General features: G+C 39.2%; 1 protein-coding gene across 1 annotated transcript in view; it reads right to left on the reverse strand.

Moving 5' to 3' along the window:
* Positions 1–18,303, reverse strand: part of TRPC5 (transient receptor potential cation channel subfamily C member 5) — a 202,977-nt gene that overhangs the window by 169,990 nt on the left and 14,684 nt on the right. The window contains exon 2 of the mRNA XM_020284961.2: positions 15,870–16,269. Within this exon, the coding sequence (XP_020140550.1) occupies positions 15,870–16,247 (378 nt within the window). The 5' untranslated portion in view covers positions 16,248–16,269. The remainder of the gene's footprint in view (positions 1–15,869; positions 16,270–18,303) is intronic.

An 18,303-nucleotide genomic window follows, 5' to 3' on the forward strand; every position in this document is an offset into this window, starting at 1 on the left:
TCTATTTATAGTAGAAATGGGGTCTCGCTCTTGCTCAGGCTTCTTTTGAACTCCTGACCTCGAGCAATCTGCCCGCCTAGGCCTCCCAGAGTGCTAGGATTACAGACGTGAGCCACCACACCTGGCCTCTTCTATCTGTTTTAAAATATACAATATTGTTCACCATAGTCATCCTACTGTGCAATAGAACACCAGAAATTATTCCTTATATCTAACTATAATTTTGTACCCATTGGCCAATCTCTCCCCATCGTACCCTCCCCCTTACTCTCTCTAGTGTCTGATAACCACTATTCTACCATGTACTTCTATATGATCAGATAGCTTTTTTTAGATTCCACAAATGGGTGAGACTGTGTAGTATTTGTCTTTCTGTGCCTATCTTATTTCACTTAATGTAAGTCCTCCAAGTTCATCCATGTTGCTGCAAATGACAGGATTCCATTCTTTTTTATGGATGAATACTATTAAATTGCATATATATAACACATTTTCTCATCCATTCATCTATCAATGAACACTTAGGTTGATTCTATATTTTGGCTATTGTAAATAGTGCTGCAACAAACATGGGAGTGCAGATAGCTCTTTGATATACTGATTCATTTCCTTTGGATAAATACCCAGTAGTAGAATTGATGGATCACATCATAGTTCTATTTTAATTTTTTGAGGAACCTCCATACTGTTTTCCATAATGGCTGTACCGATTTACATTCCCATCATCAGTGTATAAGGATTCCCTTTTCTCCATATGCATGCCAGCATTTGTTATTTTTTGTCTTTTTAATAATGGCCATTCAAATTAGGGTGAGGTTCTATCTCACTGTGGTTTTGATTTGCATTAATTTAATGATTGGTGATGTTGAATACTTTTTCATGCCTGTTTGCCATTTGTACATCTTCTTTGGAGAAATGACTGTTCAAGTCTTTTGCCCATTTAAAAATCAGATTATTTGATTTTTTTGCTATTGAGTTGTTCCTTATATATTCTGGGTATTAATCCCTTGTCAAATGCATAGTTTGCAAATATTTTCTCCCATCCTGTATGTAGGTTGCCTCTTCACTCTGTTGATTATTTCCTTTGCTGGGCAGAAGCATTTTGGTTTAATGTAATTCCATGTGTCTATTTTTGATTTTGTTGTCTGTGCTTTTGAGTCCTTAGTCAAAAAATGCTTGCTCAGACCAATGTCATGAAGTGTTTCCCCTATGTTTTCTTTAGGAGTTTTATATTTTGGGCTTTACATTTAAATCTTTAATCCATTTTGAGTTGATTTTTGAATATGGTGAGAGATAGGGGTCTAGTTTCATTTTTCTACATATGAATATTATTTTCTGAGCACCATTTATTGAAAAGATTGTTCTTTCCCTAATGCATTTTCTTGGCGCCCTTGTCATAATCAGTTGGATGTAAATGTATGTGTTTATTTCTGTGTTCCCTATTCTATTCCTTGATTTATCTATTTATTTTTACTCCAACACCATGCTGTTTTGGTTAATAGAGCTTCGTAGTATATATTGATATCAGATAGTGTGATGCCTTTAGCTTTGTTCTTTTTGCTCAAGATTGCTTTGGTTATTTGGGGTCTTTTGTGGTTCCATATGAATATTGGGATTGTTTTTTCTATTTTTATGAAGAATGTCATTGGTATCTTGATAATGATTGCAAAGAATCTGTAGATAGCTTTGGGTAGTATGGACATTTTAACAATGCTAATTCTTCTAATCCATGAACAGGAAATGTGTTTTGATTTATTTGTGTCCTCTTCAATTTCTTTCATCAATGTTTTGTAGTTTTCAGTGTAGAGATCTATCACCTCCTTTGTAAATTTATTCTAGGGGTTTTTTTTGGTAGTTATTGTACATGAGATTGCTTTCTTGATTTCTTTTTCAGATAGTTCGTTATTGGTGTACAGAAATGCTACTGAGTTTTGTATGCTGATTTTGTATCCTGCAAGTTTACTGAATTTATTAGTTCTAACAGTATTTTTGTGGAATCTTTATATATATATAGTATATATACAATATATACTATATATACACAATATATATAATATATACTATATATACAATATACATATATGTATATAATATACATATTATATACACATATGTATATACAATATACATATGTATATACATATATGTATACAATATACATGTATATTGTATACAATATACTATATATATATATTGCAGATAATGTTATCTACAAAATTTGACTTCCTCTTTTACAATTTGGATGCCTGCTATTTCTTTCATTTTGCCTAATTACTCTGGCTAGAACTTCCAGTACTATGTTGAGTAAAAGTGAAAGTGGACATCCTTGTCTCATTATTGATCTTAGAGGAAAAGCAGTTAGTTATTCCCTGGTGAGTGTGAAATTAGCTGTGGGTTTGTTATATATGGCCTTTATTGTGTTGAGGTACATTCCTTCTACATGTAATTTGTTGGGCATTTTCATCACGAAGGGATGTTCAATTGTATCAAATGCTTTCTTCTGCATCTATTAAGATGATCATATTTTTTCTTGATTCTATTTTTCTTTTTTAAGCTCTAATTCAATAATAGATTATCCTTGATACTATTAATATTATTTATCACATTTATTGATTTGTACATGTGCAACTATCCTTGCATCCCTGGGATGAATCCCACTTGGTCACGGTGAATGATCTTTTTAATGTGCTGTTGATTTCAATTTGCTATTATTTTCTTGAAGATTTTTGCATCTGTGTTCATCAGGGATATGTCCTGTACTTTTCCTTTTTTGTTGTGTCAGTGTTTGGTTTTGATATCATGGTGACGTGGACCTCATAGAATTAGTTTGAAATAATTCCTTCCTCTTAAATTTTCTGGAATAGCTTGTAAAGAATTGGTATTAGTACTTCTTTAAATGTTTGGTAGAATTCAGCAGTGAAGCCATCAGATCCTGGGCTTTTTTTCTGCTTGGAGACTTCTTATTACTGATGCAATCTCATTACTCATTATTGGTTTGTTCAGATTTTCTATTTCTTCATGATTTAGTTTTGGTAGGTTGTATGTGTCAAGGAATTTATTCTTTTCTTCTAGGTTATCCAATTCGTTGGCATATAATTGTTCACAGTAGTTTCTTATGATCCTTTGTATTTCTGTGGTATCAGTTGTAATGTCTTCTTTTTCATGTCTGATTTTATTTATTTGAATATTCTCTTTTTTGTTAGTCTAGCTAGAGGCTTGTTGATTTTGTTTATCTTTTTAAAAGAAACAATTTTGTTTCATTGATCTTTTGTATTTTTATCTTCATTTCATTTATTTCTGCTCTGATCTTTATAATTTTTTTTTGCATCTATTAATTTTGGGTTTAATCTATTCTTGGTTTGCTAGATCCTTGAGATGTAATGTTATGTGATTTGAGATCTTTCTGATTTTTTGATGTAGGTGTTTATTGATATAAACGTCCCTCTTAGAACTGCTTTTGATGTATCTCATAGGTTTTGGTATGTTGTGTTTCCATTTTCATCTTTCTCAAGATATTTTAAAATTTCCTTTTTCATTTCTTTTTTGGCCATTTGTTCTTCAGTAGTATATTATTTAATTTCCATGTATTTGTATAGTTTCCAAAGTTCCTCTTATTATTGATTTCTAGTTTTATTCCTTTGTAGTCAGAAAATACATTTGATATAATTTCATTTTTTAAGAATTTGTACAGACTTGTTTCATGACCTAACATATGATCTATCCTGGAGAAAGTTCCATGTACTAATGAGAAGAATGTGTATTTTGCCATTGAGTAGAATGTTTTACAAATGTCTGTTATGTCTATTTGGTCTAGAATGTGGTTTAGCTCTGATTGTTTTTGTTGATTTTCTGTTTGGATGTTCTACTGATTGCAGAAAATGGGTGTTGAGGTCCCCTGCTATTATTGTATAGCTGTGTATCTCTTCCTTTGGATCTAATAATATTTGCTTCATATATTTTGGTGCTCCAGGGTTGGGTCTATATATATTTACAATTATTTTATCTTCTTGCTCTCTTTGTCTCTTTTTACAGTTTTTGACTTGAAGTCTATTTTATCTGATATAAGTATAGCTACTCCTGTTCTCTTTTGGTTTTCCTTAGAATGGAATATCATTTTCTATCTCTTAACTTTCAGTCTATGTGTGTCTTTACAGGTGAAGTGAGTTTCTTGTAGGTAGCATATAGTAGTGTATGTAGCTAAATGTGTGTGTCTGTGTGTGTTATCTATTCAGCCAGTCTATATCTTTTAATTGGGGAATTTAATTAGTTTATATTAAAGGTTATTATTGATAGGTGAGTACTTACTCTGTCATTTTGTTATTTGTTTTCAGGTTGTTTTGTATGCCATTTCCTCCTTTCTTCTTTTGTTATTGTTTATCTTTGTAATTTTGGTAGTTTTCTGTAGTGATAAACTTTGATTCCATTCTCTTTCTCATTTGTATACCTGCTGTCATTTTTTGTGTTTATTATGGATCTTACATTAAAAAGTCTTATATTAATATTTATAATATACTATTTTAAGCTGATAACTACTTAACAGTCATATACAAATACTCTAAACTTTTACCTTCCCCTAACTTATAATTTTGTTGTCTTAATTTACATGTATTTATCTTGTGTGTTCCTTAACATCTCATTGTACCTACAATTATAGTTAACCATTATATTAGAGATTTGAAAGATTATATGCCACCCTTACATTTATGAAGTATTCTGAATATGATAGTGAATTTACCTCTATTGGTACTGAATTTGATTTTGAATTTACTTCTAATAGTGAGTTTTATACTTTCATGTGTTTTCATGATGGTAGTTATTGTTTTGCTTCTAGGTGTAGCATTCCCTTAAGCGTTTTTTTGTAAGGCAAGTCTAATGGTGATGAATTCCTTCAGCTTCTGCTTGGCTGGGAATGACTTTATTTCTTTCTCCTTCATTAAAGAATAGCTTTGCTGGGTATAGTGTTCTTGACTGAAAGTTTTTTCTTTTAGCACTTGGAATATATCGTCCCATTCTCTAACGGCCTGCAAGATTCCTGCTGAGAAATCTGCTGGTAGTATAATGGGGAGTGTCTTATATGTGATGACAGTTTTCTCTGGCTATTTTTAGAATTCTTAGTCTTTCATTTTTGACAGTTTGACTATAATATGCCTTAAAGAGGACTTTTTTTTGGTTGAATCTCTATTTGGGGAGAATAGAGCTTCTTGAATATGTATGTTCATATTTATCCCAAGACTTGGGAGGTTTTCAGTTATTATTTCATTGAATAGGTTTTCTATGACTTTTTCTGTCTCTTCTCCTTAAAGAATTCCCATAATGTGAAAATTTGTTTGCTTAATGATGTCCCATAAGTTCCACAGGTGTCCTTCATTCTTCTTAAATTCTTTTTTCTTTTTATTTCCATCTAAATGGGTTATTTCAAAAGGCCTATCTTCAAGTTTAGGCATACTTATTTCTATTTGAGATAGTATGTTGTCGAAACTCTCAATTTTATTTTTTTATTTCATTCACTGAATTCTTCAGCTTCAAGATTTCTGTTTGGATGTTTTTTATGATATCTTTTTGTTGAATTTCAAATTCATATTGTTAATTATTTTCCTGATTTCATTGAATTATCTGTTTTCTTTTGTATCTTGCTGAGTTTCCTTATGATTGCTATTTTGAATTCCTTTTCAGTAATTTCATAGATCTCCCTTTGGGCTCTGTTACTGGAGAATTATTGTGTTTCTTTGGAGGTGTCATGTTTCCTTGTTTTTTCATGTTTCTTATGTTCCTACATAGATATCTACATACCTAGTGGAAGAATTGCCTCTTCCAATTTTATAGAGTAGCTTTTGTAGGGAAAGATTGTTTTTTTTCTTGTTAATGGGTCTTAGAGTGTCAGTTTGGTAGGGTGTTTTGGCTGTGGTTCTGGGTAGGCACAGTTATGTAGTCTCCATGTGATTTCTCCAGCTGCAATCAATGTCAACAGTGTCTACAAGTGCCTCAGTACCCTAGGCTACAGGTGTTTGTGGAGTCAGTGTTGTGAGTGTACTATAATGATGGTGGGGCCCCCAGGGACAGGAAAGTACAGTGGCTATTGTCCCCAGATAAAGATGCAGATAAAGATGCACTCTAGCAGTGGCTCCAGTCTCAAGATAGTGCCTTGGGTAAGGGGCACCATGTGGGCTCCCTCTCTGGAGCAATGCAGCCACATGGACTGCAGGCAGCTCCCTAAACTGGGCTCAGTGTCTGTGAGGACTAAAGACTGTGAGGACTGTGGGACTCTGCTATAGCAAGGACTGCGGGCGCCCATGGCAATAATGCAAATTGCTCGGGATCTTCTGTTTACATTTTCCCCACAATAAGAAGCCCTTCCTGCCCACTTCTTGATAGGGTTGTTTGATTTCTTGCTGTTTTCCGTGAGTTCTAAGTAGATTCTAGTTATCAGCCCCTTATCAGATTTTGTAGGTTGTCTGTTTACTTTCATGACTATTTCTTTGGCTGTGCAGAAGCTTTTTAGTTTGATCATGTCCTATTTATTTATTTTTGTTGCTGCTGTGATTGCCTTTGGGGTCTTCTTCATAAATTCTTTGCCTAGGCTGATGTCTAGGAGCACATATACTCACCAGCAAACTGGTATTAACTGAGCAGCACCTAAGTGGACACTTAGGAACTACATTAATTGGGTATTGGGCGAGTATATACATACATAATGAGTGAGATGTGCACCGTCTGGGGGATGGTCACACTGGAAGGTCAGACTTGTGGGGGGAGGGGGGAAGGGTATTATTTGAAATCTTAAAATTTGTAACCCCATAATATGCTGAAATAAAAAAAAAAGCCCTTCCTGGCTCTGGCTCTGAGCTGATTCAAGCTAGGAAGCCAGAGCCATAGAGGCAGTGTGCTTTGCTCCCCTCTCTGTACTGCCATCCTGAGTTTCCATGCTCCATAGGGATTTCACCAGTCCCTTGCTGTATTCTGGTGTTCTCCTTTAGACACTCTAGTTGAAGTGTAGTTGTTTATTTGTTGTTTTGGCCCATTTTTGTCGGGGTGGGGAATGAGCATTAGGCACCTCTAGTCAGTTGTCTTGGTGATGTTACCTTATCTAATGACAAATTTCTTGAGGGCACTAACTATATCTTTCAATTTTATTATGAAGCATATGATTAGTACCCAGAATACTTCTAAAATTGAATAGAATGGAATAAAGTTAATCATCTGCTGAAACTCTGTCATCAGTAAGTTGTTCTTGATAGACACTACTTGTAGCTGGTTTGTTTATTTGCAGCTTTGTTGTATATGGTACCACTTCTGACGGTTCCTCAGAGACAGAGTAGTGTAGTAGAAGGAGTGGCTTGGGAGACGGAGGCATGTGTGTGAGCTGAGGCTAAGCTGAGTGATCTTGGATATGTCACTTCAGACCAAATGACCTTGAAATGTCCTACAATTCCATTGTGTGAGTGAGGCAGGCCGTGTCTATTGAAAGTCAGCAAAGATACATGACAAGAAGTAACTTAGTTCATCAGTTTGGCTAGTATGATCCCATGCTGCCATTCTGTCCTTTTCTCCCAATTTAAACTGGCTGATTATTTTCTTGACTTAATTGACACAGTGCATTGTTTTAACCTAGAACTTTGGCTTTGTAATGGGAATCGAAGCAAATAATAGAATTAATTCTATTCTGACAACTTTAAAGCTGTTACTCAAATTATTAAAGAGATAAAGACCCAGTCTTATATTGGGTAATTCAGGTAACACAGAGTTAATATTAATGCTATTTTATATTAAGGCTAATAATATGGGTAACATATATTGAAGGCTATATAAACCAAACTATACCAAGAGTTAAAATTTAATTATCATTTAAGTCTCAAAAGAACTTATGATGTAGGTGATATCATTAAACCCATTTTACAGATAAGGAAACTGATGCTTAAACAGGGTGAATGACCTTCCCAAGGTCACTTAGTCTGAATTCTTAATCACTATCTGTTAGTTGGTGTTTAATACATGTTTTGAATGACATTAGCCAGCAAGTGATGTCAGCCTGGCTTCAACTAGTAGAAGTATTAATACGAGTAGTACTAGCTACCATTTATTGGGTACTTACTACATATCAGGGAATATTCTAAGTAATATACATGTATTATTTCATTTAATTCTCACTATAACTCTATGAAGTAGACTTCATTATTTTTCTTAGTTACAGATGAAGAAACTGCTGAGGTTTGGAGACATTAACTGACTTGTCCAAGGAAACACATCTGACAAGCAGTTAACTTCAAAGCCCATTGTCTTTCTACCAATACAGCTGCCTATAAATAGCAGAGTGACTTCTATAATTTTCTCTTTTACTTTATGCTTTCACATTGAGTGTCTGAGACTCTTTATGTCCTCCCTTTGTGTTCTGGGCACCTTTTTCTGGGCCCTCAATGTCCCCCTCCACACTGTGCAATCTCACCCTGAGATCAAGAATCACAGAGGAGGGGTAAATGGAGTGTCCTGTTGCTGATTTTCTGTAATCTCAACACAAGCACTTATCAATGTTGTTGAGATTTAATCTCTCTAGCTCATCTGTGAGACCAATTTTAATTTGGAGCCATCTGCCACAGACAAATGAGTAATTATGGCAGAGCTCAGAGGGGCGGGCCATGGGGAGAAGGTTGGCTTAGCCTCTTTCCGCCTGCCTGCATTGACGCAAGTGACCAAGAAAGAAAATTACTTGGGTGGGCTGTTGATGCAGAGGCCAGCAGATCTATTTTCCTGTTGCTCAAATCCTTAGACTCTTGTGAAAAAGGAAGGATGACTTTGAGGTTATACAGCTTGCCTGGCAGCAGAAGGGAGGCCATTGCCAGCGGGGTCGGGCAGAAGGAGGTAATCTGTGTACTGGGCCAGCTCGCTTATCAGCCTTTCCTCACTGTAGTAGGAGTGCCTTGTGATCAGTACCATTTGCCAGCTGGTCTCTCCGCACAATATGACATATTAAGTCAAACTGACAGAGTAAAGCTGAAAATAATAGTTATTGACCATCGTCTAGCATTTTTTAAAAACTTTTTTTTTGTTCAAAAGACTTTGACATATTTTAATCTTATTTCTTCCACACAACAGGTCCCTGAATTAGGTAGGGGTAGGTATTGTTAGGTTCATTTTACAGATGATTAAGTTGGGCTATAGGGAGATTCTGTAACTCGCCAAGCTAACCCTGTTAGCTACAAGCTAGCTAGCACCATGAACTCTGAATTAGAATCTGTCACTGTCTTCTAGGCCAGTAGTTTTTAAGCTATGCTCACTCCTCAGGGGCCAAGAAGGTATGGGAATGGAAGTGTGTGTGTGTGTGTGTGTGTGTGTGTGTGTGTGTGTGTGTGTGTGTGAGAGAGAGAGAGAGAGAGAGAGAGAGAGAGAGAGAGAGAGAGAGAGAGAGAGAGAGAGAGAGAGAGAGAGAGAGAGAGAACAAGTGGTTTTTGGGCCACAGCCTGCACTTAAACTAGGGCAGCTGTGCTTGGGTCTGTTTGTTTCACATCTGAGTGAGATTTCATTTAATGAAAGACTCTGCTGCTGAAAATGTTTGAAAACCACTTGTTTAGACCAGTATTTCTCATAGTGTAGGTTGAACTGTGTCCCCCAAAAGGGTATGTTCAAGTCTTAACTCTTGGTCCTTGTGAATGTGACCTTTACTGATGTAATCATGTTACCATGTGGGCATCCTGGATTAGAGTGGGCCCTAAATCAAATGACTAGTATCTTTATAAGAAAAAGGAGAGGGAAATTTGGATGTAGAAACACAGAAGAAAGACACAGAGGAGAACTTTGTGTAATAATGGAAGCAGGGACTGGAGTGACACAGCTATAAGCCAAGGAACGCCCAGGATTGCTGGAAACCACTGGAGGCTAGCAGAGAAGCATGGAGCAGATTGTCCCTCCAGAAAGAACCAGCCATGCTGACACCTTCATTTCGGACTTCTGGCCTCTTGACCTGTGAGGGAATACATTTCTTTTGTTTTAAGCTACCCAGTTTATGGTAATTTGCTATGGCAGCCTTAGGAAAGAAACACAGAGAAGTACATGGCCCTCTTACCTAAAAATAGGTGGAGGTGGGTTCGTTAAAATACCGATTTCAAGCCTAAACCTCAAGATTCTGATTCTGTAAGTATGAGATGGAGCTAAGGAGTCTGCATTTTGACAAGTTTCCCATGTGCATAACTTTTGATTTCTGAGTTGATATTGAGCATACACAGAATACAAGTCTCTTCTCTGGATTGTGGCTGAATTTGCTCTCGCTGTTGATAATGATCCTCTACTGCTTCCCAAAGTCAGTGGCCCAAAAGTAGCAAGAAAATAGATCAGAAATAGGCTGGCATTAGACTTTATGTTGTCAGAAAGTTTTGAATTCTTAGACTAATTGAAGAGGGTTTACCCCGAGGAATCACAAATCTTCCAGACTCAAAACCCCTACACGAAGGAAATAGGCCATAGTGGTTAGGAAGTGGGCCAAGAGGGTCAGATTACTGGAGCAACAAGAAGACCACCGAGTAACACACATACACACACATGCATGCACACACACACACACTCCTGTCTAGTGCAGAAAGTTCTACCTACTAAAGTATCATCATTTTCACTTTAAGATTTGGCCCCTGTTAAAACTGTAGGTTTCTGCCTGGTGCGGTGGCTCACGCCTGTAATCCTAGCACTCTGGGAGGCCGAGGCGGGCAGATCGCTCAAGGTCAGGAGTTTGAAACCAGCCTGAGCAAGAGCAAGACCCCGTCTCTACTAAAAAAAATAGAAAGAAATCAATTGGCCAACTGAAAATATATAGAAAAAATTAGCCGGGCATGGTGGCGCGTGCCTGTAGTCCCAGCTACTCGGGAGACTGAGGCAGGAGGATCGCTTGAGCCCAGGAGTTTGAGGTTGCTGTGAGCTAGGCTGATGCCACGGCACTCTAGCCTGGGCAACAGAGTGAGGCTCTATCTCAAAAAAACAACAACAACTGTAGGTCTCTATATGAGTATTGATACCTGAAGCCAGTGTCAGCCATTTTTGCCTTGCCTCTGATCTTTATCTGAGGGAAGTTTTGATAGATTAGAAGAGAAAGAGCACAAGGGGCTGAGGTAAGAATGGAGTGGAGAAAGTGATGCTGCCAGCCTGGAGCTAAAGTCCTTGCCCAGTAAAAACCAAGGAGGGCACTGGAATTGATGGAGGTCAGCTGTGCCCAATCTGTTGGAGAAATAATGGAGGGTCTTGGTGCAAAAGGACAGTTTGTTTGAATTCTGTGTAAGAAGAGGGCCTTCCTGAGAGTGGCCTGCCCATCTCAACCCAAGGTCCTTCAGGAGGCCTGTGTTTGCTCTCTCCCCTGATCGTTCCCAGGTAAACAAACCTTGTTTCTATCTCCCAGAAAGGCAGAGCTCCAGCACTGTGGCAGCCTGTTGTTATAGTTACTGATGCATGACTTATCACAACGATTGTCAGGGCAAAGGAAGAAAAGTGAAATTTAGCAGACGCCAGTGGTGGAGCTTGGGGGAGAGAGGAGAAAGGGAGGAGAAGGCTACTGAAGAGACTCGGGAGTGGAGCTGATGGCTCTGTGGGTTTGTGCATACAGTGTGATATCTAAGTATTCATAAAGAAGGTCTTATATTGGCAGTGTTTATGATAGAGTCCTGATTTAAAAACAAAACAAAACAAAACAAAACTGCCTTCCCCAAATAGCTTCACCCAGGTTCTATACTCCTGAACCACTATTAAGTGGTTCATTTTTATGAATTAAGTAAGTACTGCCTTTCTCCAAGGAAGGTCATGCCTTTGACTGCACTTTAGTATAAGTTTGCTTAGTGCCTTACCTCCTGACTCAAAAAGCCTCAGTGTTTGCCAGAGCACTGGGAAAAGATGGTGGAAATGGGGGCCATCAAATAAGGACTTCGCCTACCTTCAAAACTCATATAGGGCTAGCATTACTAGCCTCTTTTTTGGAACCTGCCCTGTGTTCTCCTCTTTCTCAAAAGAGTTATGAAGGTTAATGGGGTTGAATATAAAAGTCCAGAAGGTCTTGTTCAATCAGGAAGCCATGTACTTTTCTGGGAGATACACTTAACTCCTTCATGTTCCTCAGCAGATATTTATATATTGCCCATTACATACTAGGTACTGGGTTAGGTACTGATGGCACAAGCACAGATGCCATGAAGCATTAGATTTATGCCTCACATTAAAGAAACAATCTAGTTATAGAGATCATACATTTACACAAGTAAAGCTTACCAGCAGTACAAATGCCATGTGATTATTGTTAAGTGAAGGGAAGAGCCAATGGGCTGCAGGTTCTCAGAGGTGGGCAAGGTCATTTTGGAATACCATAGCTGGATAAGCCTTAGTGAAGATTAGCACATCACCCAAGCACTTGGAAGGGTTCTGAGGAAATGAGGCACAGAATAAATCAGTTTTGATGAGGATGGTGAGATGGACTAAATAGGAAACATGTTCATACCTCTCTGCTTTGCTATCCATCCAAATCCTTCAGCCTATCCTTTCCAGAAGGCGCATATATCCTCCAATGATTTACTCTGTCTCAGAACTCCTGTGCTGGGAGCCCTAGGACTGAATTCAGACTGCCAGGGAAACCTTATTGCCTACTGCTTAAGAGGGTGGGTTCAGGAGCTAAGGTGCCTGAGTTTGAATCCTTGCTCTGATATTTACTAACTGTGATATTGGACAATTGACCTAACCATCCTGTGACTCAATTTTTCTTATTAGTAAAATGGAGATGGTAATAATTATGTCTACCTAACAGAGTTGCTAGAAGTATTAAATGAAGTAAGTCATGTAAGATGCTTAGCACAATGCTGGTTTTTATATTACTTATTCATTAAATAAATATTTATTGAGTGCTTCTGATGTTCTAGGCACTTTTCTAGTGCTGTTATAGAGCAGTGAACAAGGGATACAAGATCCCTACTCTCTTGGCACTGTGTTAAATGCTGATGGAGAAGAGGGGATTCAGGCCATTTATTCAAGGAATTTTTTTTTTTTTTGAGACAGAGTCTCGCTTTGTTGCCCAGGCTAGAGTGAGTGCCGTGGCGTCAGCCTAGCTCACAGCAACCTCAAACTCCTGGGCTCAAGCAATCCTGCTGCCTCAGCCTCCCGAGTAGCTGGGACTACAGGCACACGCCACCATACCTGGCTAATTTTTTCTATATATATGAGTTGGCCAATTAATTTCTTTCTATTTATAGTAGAGACAGGGTCTCGCTCTTGCTTAAGCTGTTTTTGAACTCCTGACCTCGAGCAATCTGCCCGCCTCGGCCTCCCAGAGAGCTAGGATTACAGGCGTGAGCGCCCAGCCTCAAGGAACTTTTAATATAGCGTCTTGCTTTCTGCTTTGTCAATTATAATTCTTAGTCTATAAGTTATCACTTAGTTTATTTTCATTCCTTTTTGTTTAATTGGGCAAGTATTAAAGCTATGAATTTCCTTTAAACTCAGCTTTGGCCATATCCCATAAGATTTAATGTTGAGTGTTTTCATTACCAGTATTTTCTAAGAACTTTGCAATTTTGGTTTTGCTATGTGCCATTTCTACTTTTTGTACTGAAGTATTCCATTTTTGATGAGTCAGTATTTTTTTGACCCTCCTATGTGCCCAATGCTATGCTCCTAACGAAGACAGTGAAGAGACCTGTCTGACTTGAGGGATGTTTAGAAGAGACTGAGAGAAGACAGGATTGGAAAATACCATTGCATGATGGTTATTAAGTGCTAGGCTTCGTGGGTTGGTTTCTCTTCTAATGAGGAGACATTATAGTTACTGAAAAGTGCTGGAGTACAGGAAAGTACAGGAAATGATTCCCCAAAACATGGCATTTCAGCATGCTGAGTGCTTTGAAAATTAAAAGGCCTGGGAAATAAGCCTCATAACCAAGCTCTCTCTGACTTTCTTTGACCTCCCTGTCTCTGTGATCCTGTTTCTGAAGTGCCAGGAGGGACTGCCTGGAATTTCCTTATCTAAGAAAGTTTCTTTCTAAAAGAAATGCATTTGTTTTTTAAGATCTCATCCCTAGAAATCTCTTCAAATAACCAGGAAAGATTAGCCACAGGAAAAGAGAAGTGACTAGGAGTCATCACCATGCCCAGACAGACTTTTCATCTATTCTTCTGAGGGAATTTGGGAGAGGTTGCCTGGGGAGCTTTGTCTGCATAATAAGACAACCTTTGTTTCTGTGCGGTTCTGTTCCTAAACTTCCCTTAACTGTTGGTACCATCCAGCTTCCAAAGAGGCTCATTTACAAAATGATGTCTGTCTCCTGGGTCCAGACATCTTTCCCCTATGAAGAGAGCATTTAAGCCTCAACCATCTGGCCTTGCTTTGAGTCTCATACTTTGTGCATGGCTCCCATGTCCATATGCATGTTAACAAATTTTGTATGCCTTTTGGTCCTATTAATCTGCCTATTGTAAGTTCACTTTTCAGCAAACCTAGAGACGGCAGAAGGGAAGCTAAGAAAGGATGGACAGGAATGATAGAATCGTTACACTATTTTACTGAGAATAAACCAGCATCATTGTTCAGGAATGCTTGAGCGAGGGGAAGAGGCTAGAGGCAGGGAGATCAGTCAGAAGAGTTTTATGTTAATCTAGGGCAGTTGTTCTCAAACCTGAATGTGCATCCGAATCCCCTGGAGGGCTTATTAAGGCACAGCTTGCTGGGTCCTACCCCAGAGTTTTTGATTTAGCAAGTCTGTAGTAGAGGCTTGAGAATTCACATTTCTAACAAATTCCAAGGTAATGCTGATGCTGCTAGTCCAGGGACTACACTTCAGGAACTGCTCATGTAGGAGAGAGATGATGAGAATCAAATTAGAGCTGTAAAAACTGGGCAGAAGAGAAGAGAAAGTATGTAAGAGAAATTGGGGGCTGGGAGTGGTGGCTCATGCCTGTAATCCCAGTGCTTTGGGAGTTGGAGGTGGGAGGATCGTTTGGGGCCAGGAGTTTGAGACCAGCCTGGGCAACGTAGCAAGACCCTGTCTGCAAAAAAATGGTTTTTAAAAATTAGCTGGGTGTGGTGGGACATGGCTGTAGTCCCAACTACTTGGAAGGCTGAAATGGGAGGATTGCTTGAGCCCAGGAGTTGGAAGTTACAGTGAACTATGGTTGTGCCACTGTACTCCAGCCTGGGCAACAGAACAAGACCCTTTCAGAAAAAAAGAAAAGAAAGGAAAGGAGGGAAGGAAGGAAGGAAGGGAGAGAGAGAGAGAGAGAGAGAGAGAGAGAGAGAGAGAGAGAGAGAGAGAAAGAAAGAAAGAAAGAGAGAGAGAGAAATTGGGAAGATTGGAAAGGAAGAAACCATAGGGCTTGGGAATTGGACATGGAGGCAAGAAAGAGGGAGAAATCAAGGATGACTACAGAATATAAAGTCTAGGTACCTTGGAGGATACAAGAATCACAGAAGCAAAAACCCAAACATCTAGGGATGGAACACAGTTACTTGACAGGTAGTGGGGAAATATGTGAGGCCCTATATCCATCTGCATCTGCACCATGGCACTCAAGTTTAAAGGCCTTCTGTCTTGTCTTCAGGAAAGAGATTGGTGAGAAGGAGAAACCCCAGATCTGTGTTTGATCTCTCCTTGAGTGGAAGAAGAAAATGAAGATAGAAGATAGGGGTAGAAGGGTCTTGAATATTCTGGAAAGAGCATATCTTTGGGTTGTTCAGTATTGAATGTATATAGTCAAATACTAATAAGGAAAAGACAATTGAGTAAAATTCAGCATGGGCCATGCAGGGTAGCACTTGGATACCACCTGAGATCACTGATACAATTTCCAAGATAGAGCTTCTGAATTCTAGACTACCTAACCTTCCCTAGTTTCAAGGCTTTCCAGCCTGTAGGGATTTCTCTTACCTGCTTCTCTCCACTGGGCCGCCTGTAGCTGAGCAGAAGCTCCACCGCACCCACCACTTCCTTGCGAATGGCATAGAGCAATGCATCGCCCACATACACGCTGTGGTTTAGCAGTAGCTCCATGATTTCCAAGTTCTCGTTCTCAATGGCAATGAGCAGGGCACTCCGGCCTAGAGGGTCCATGCAGTTGATGTTGACATTGTAGTAGATCTCGGCCTCCTGTAGGGCCTGCTTCACAGTGGCATAGTCCCCCTTCTCCACTGCATTGAGAAAGGCCTTCTCCTCTGCGGAGAGCTCCGTCTCGGCCCTCACAATCTGCAGGGGAATGCGGTCTCTGTACGGTGAGTAGTTGACCTTTTTGTAGTATAGTTGGGCCATGGTTCATAGCAATTTTAGAAAGCTGAGTGAGGAGAGAGAGGAAGAACAAAGATATTCTTAGATAACTGAAGATCTCAAGTGGCTAGTTATGGAGGCAACTTTGCTGAGGTATTGGAAAATCCTAAACTGTTTTAATGATAACCTTTTTCCTCTTGCAAAGAGGTATAACAGAAAAAGCCCAGGATTTGGGTCAGAAAGACCTGGATTCAAACCCTGATTTTACCACTTTCCAGCTCTGTGACCTTGGATAAGTTATTCAAGCCTTCTGTGCTTTCTTATTACTAAGATTATCAATATCAATAATATTACCATCAGTTGTCATTTAGTGACTGCTTACTGTGTACCACGTCCTGTGCTAGAAAATAATTACTGCCTCATAAAGCGATTGTGATGGTTAAATGAGACATACATGATCAAAGCAACTGGCAGAGGGTAAACCTCTTAAGATATGGCACAACCAAGTTTCGTCCTTCCTTCCCTTCTGCTGCCTGGCAGTACACATGGTAATGCTTCTGATTAGTAATGCAAAGTTGGAGCTCATTTTTGTCTAGCTTTCTTTGGGCTCGGGTTCTGTGGGCCTGTGCTAATTTTCAAGATTACATTTGCCACTGTCCCAGATGCACATCCTGTATTGAAATCCTATTTTAGTGCTAACTGAAACCCTGCTTCTTGCTGCCGCTCACTGGGGAAGGGGTATTTACTCCAATAGACCAAAGCCATCTGCAAAAGATAAACATGTACCTCCTCTGCCCACTCATGATTGTTTCCTCTGCCATTCCAAGCCAAGAAGCTAACATATCTGAGAATCTGTTTAATTCTGAGAAGTGAAGTCGGTTTTATTAGTACCATATGTAAAGCCAGATCACATTTAATAGAATTGATTTTAAAGTAAAAACCTATTTATTGAGCTCCTACAATGTGTTTAAACTTTCTCTGGGAGACCAAGAAAAAAAGACAGTCTTTGCTTTCAATTGCAAGTACAAAGCTCTTGCCTCATAGTTTACAGATCAAAGTCATGCATGTTCCTCATTGATTCTTTGTACCAGCCTTGTGATATAGGAATGCTGATCATCCCCAGGGGAGAAAAATGAGGCTCAGATCCATTAGGTGATTGGCTCCCCTCTCCCTCTCATCCCTGAGGCCTCTGGGACTCTCTGGAGGCTGACTTAGGGGATGGCCCCATTTTAAGGTCTTTCGTGACTGAATTGTTTTGCCAGCAAAAGAGCTCCTTGTCTCATCGTCTGGGTGTAAGAGAAGATGAAGACATGAAGTTTCCACAAACATTTACCTCACTCTTCCAGGTAATGACATCCTTGCTTTGGCAGAGGGAGAAGCATATATTATATCAAGTGACATTTGCAATTCATGTGCTTGTGATCTTCTGGGAAGTTAGTATTTGAAGATGAGCATTGCCCTGAACAGGCCCAAATAACAAATTTCCTGTCTGCATCCAAATCTCAGGAGAGCAGGGTACTGCTTGGCTGCCTCCAGAATCACTGATATTTCCTTTCACTACTTTCTTTTTCTTTTCTTTTCTTTTTTTTTTTTTTAAGAGAGAGTCTCACTCTGTTGCCTGGGCTAAAGTGCCGAGGTGTCAGCCTAGCTCACAGCAACCTCAAACTCCTGGGCTCAAGCAATCCTCCTGCTTCAGCCTCGCAAGTAGCTGGGACTACAGGCATGTGCCACCATGCCCGGCTAATTTTTTCTATTTTTTGTAGAGATGGGGGGGGGTCTCACTCTTAGTCTCGAACTCCTGACCTCAAGTCATCCTCCTGCCTCGGCCTCCCAGATTGCTAGGATTACAAGCGTGAGCCACCGTGCCCGGCCTCCTTTCACTACTTTCACGTAGCTCAGCAGTGGCTAAAGGAAAGCAGCATTTAGAGTAAGCATTTATCACTAAATAGCAAATGACTTTAATAATACTAATTGTAGACTGCCTCCCCGTCTCTATCTTGTAAATAAAAGGGGACAGGGGAGAGAAGAGATAGTGTGATCTCCTGAAGAGAGAATCAACAGCCCAATTCAGCTTATATTTATTTAGTTAATCAATATGAAC

The sequence above is a fragment of the Microcebus murinus genome, chromosome X (genome assembly GCF_040939455.1).
Source record: "Microcebus murinus isolate Inina chromosome X, M.murinus_Inina_mat1.0, whole genome shotgun sequence".
NCBI lineage: Eukaryota > Metazoa > Chordata > Mammalia > Primates > Cheirogaleidae > Microcebus > Microcebus murinus.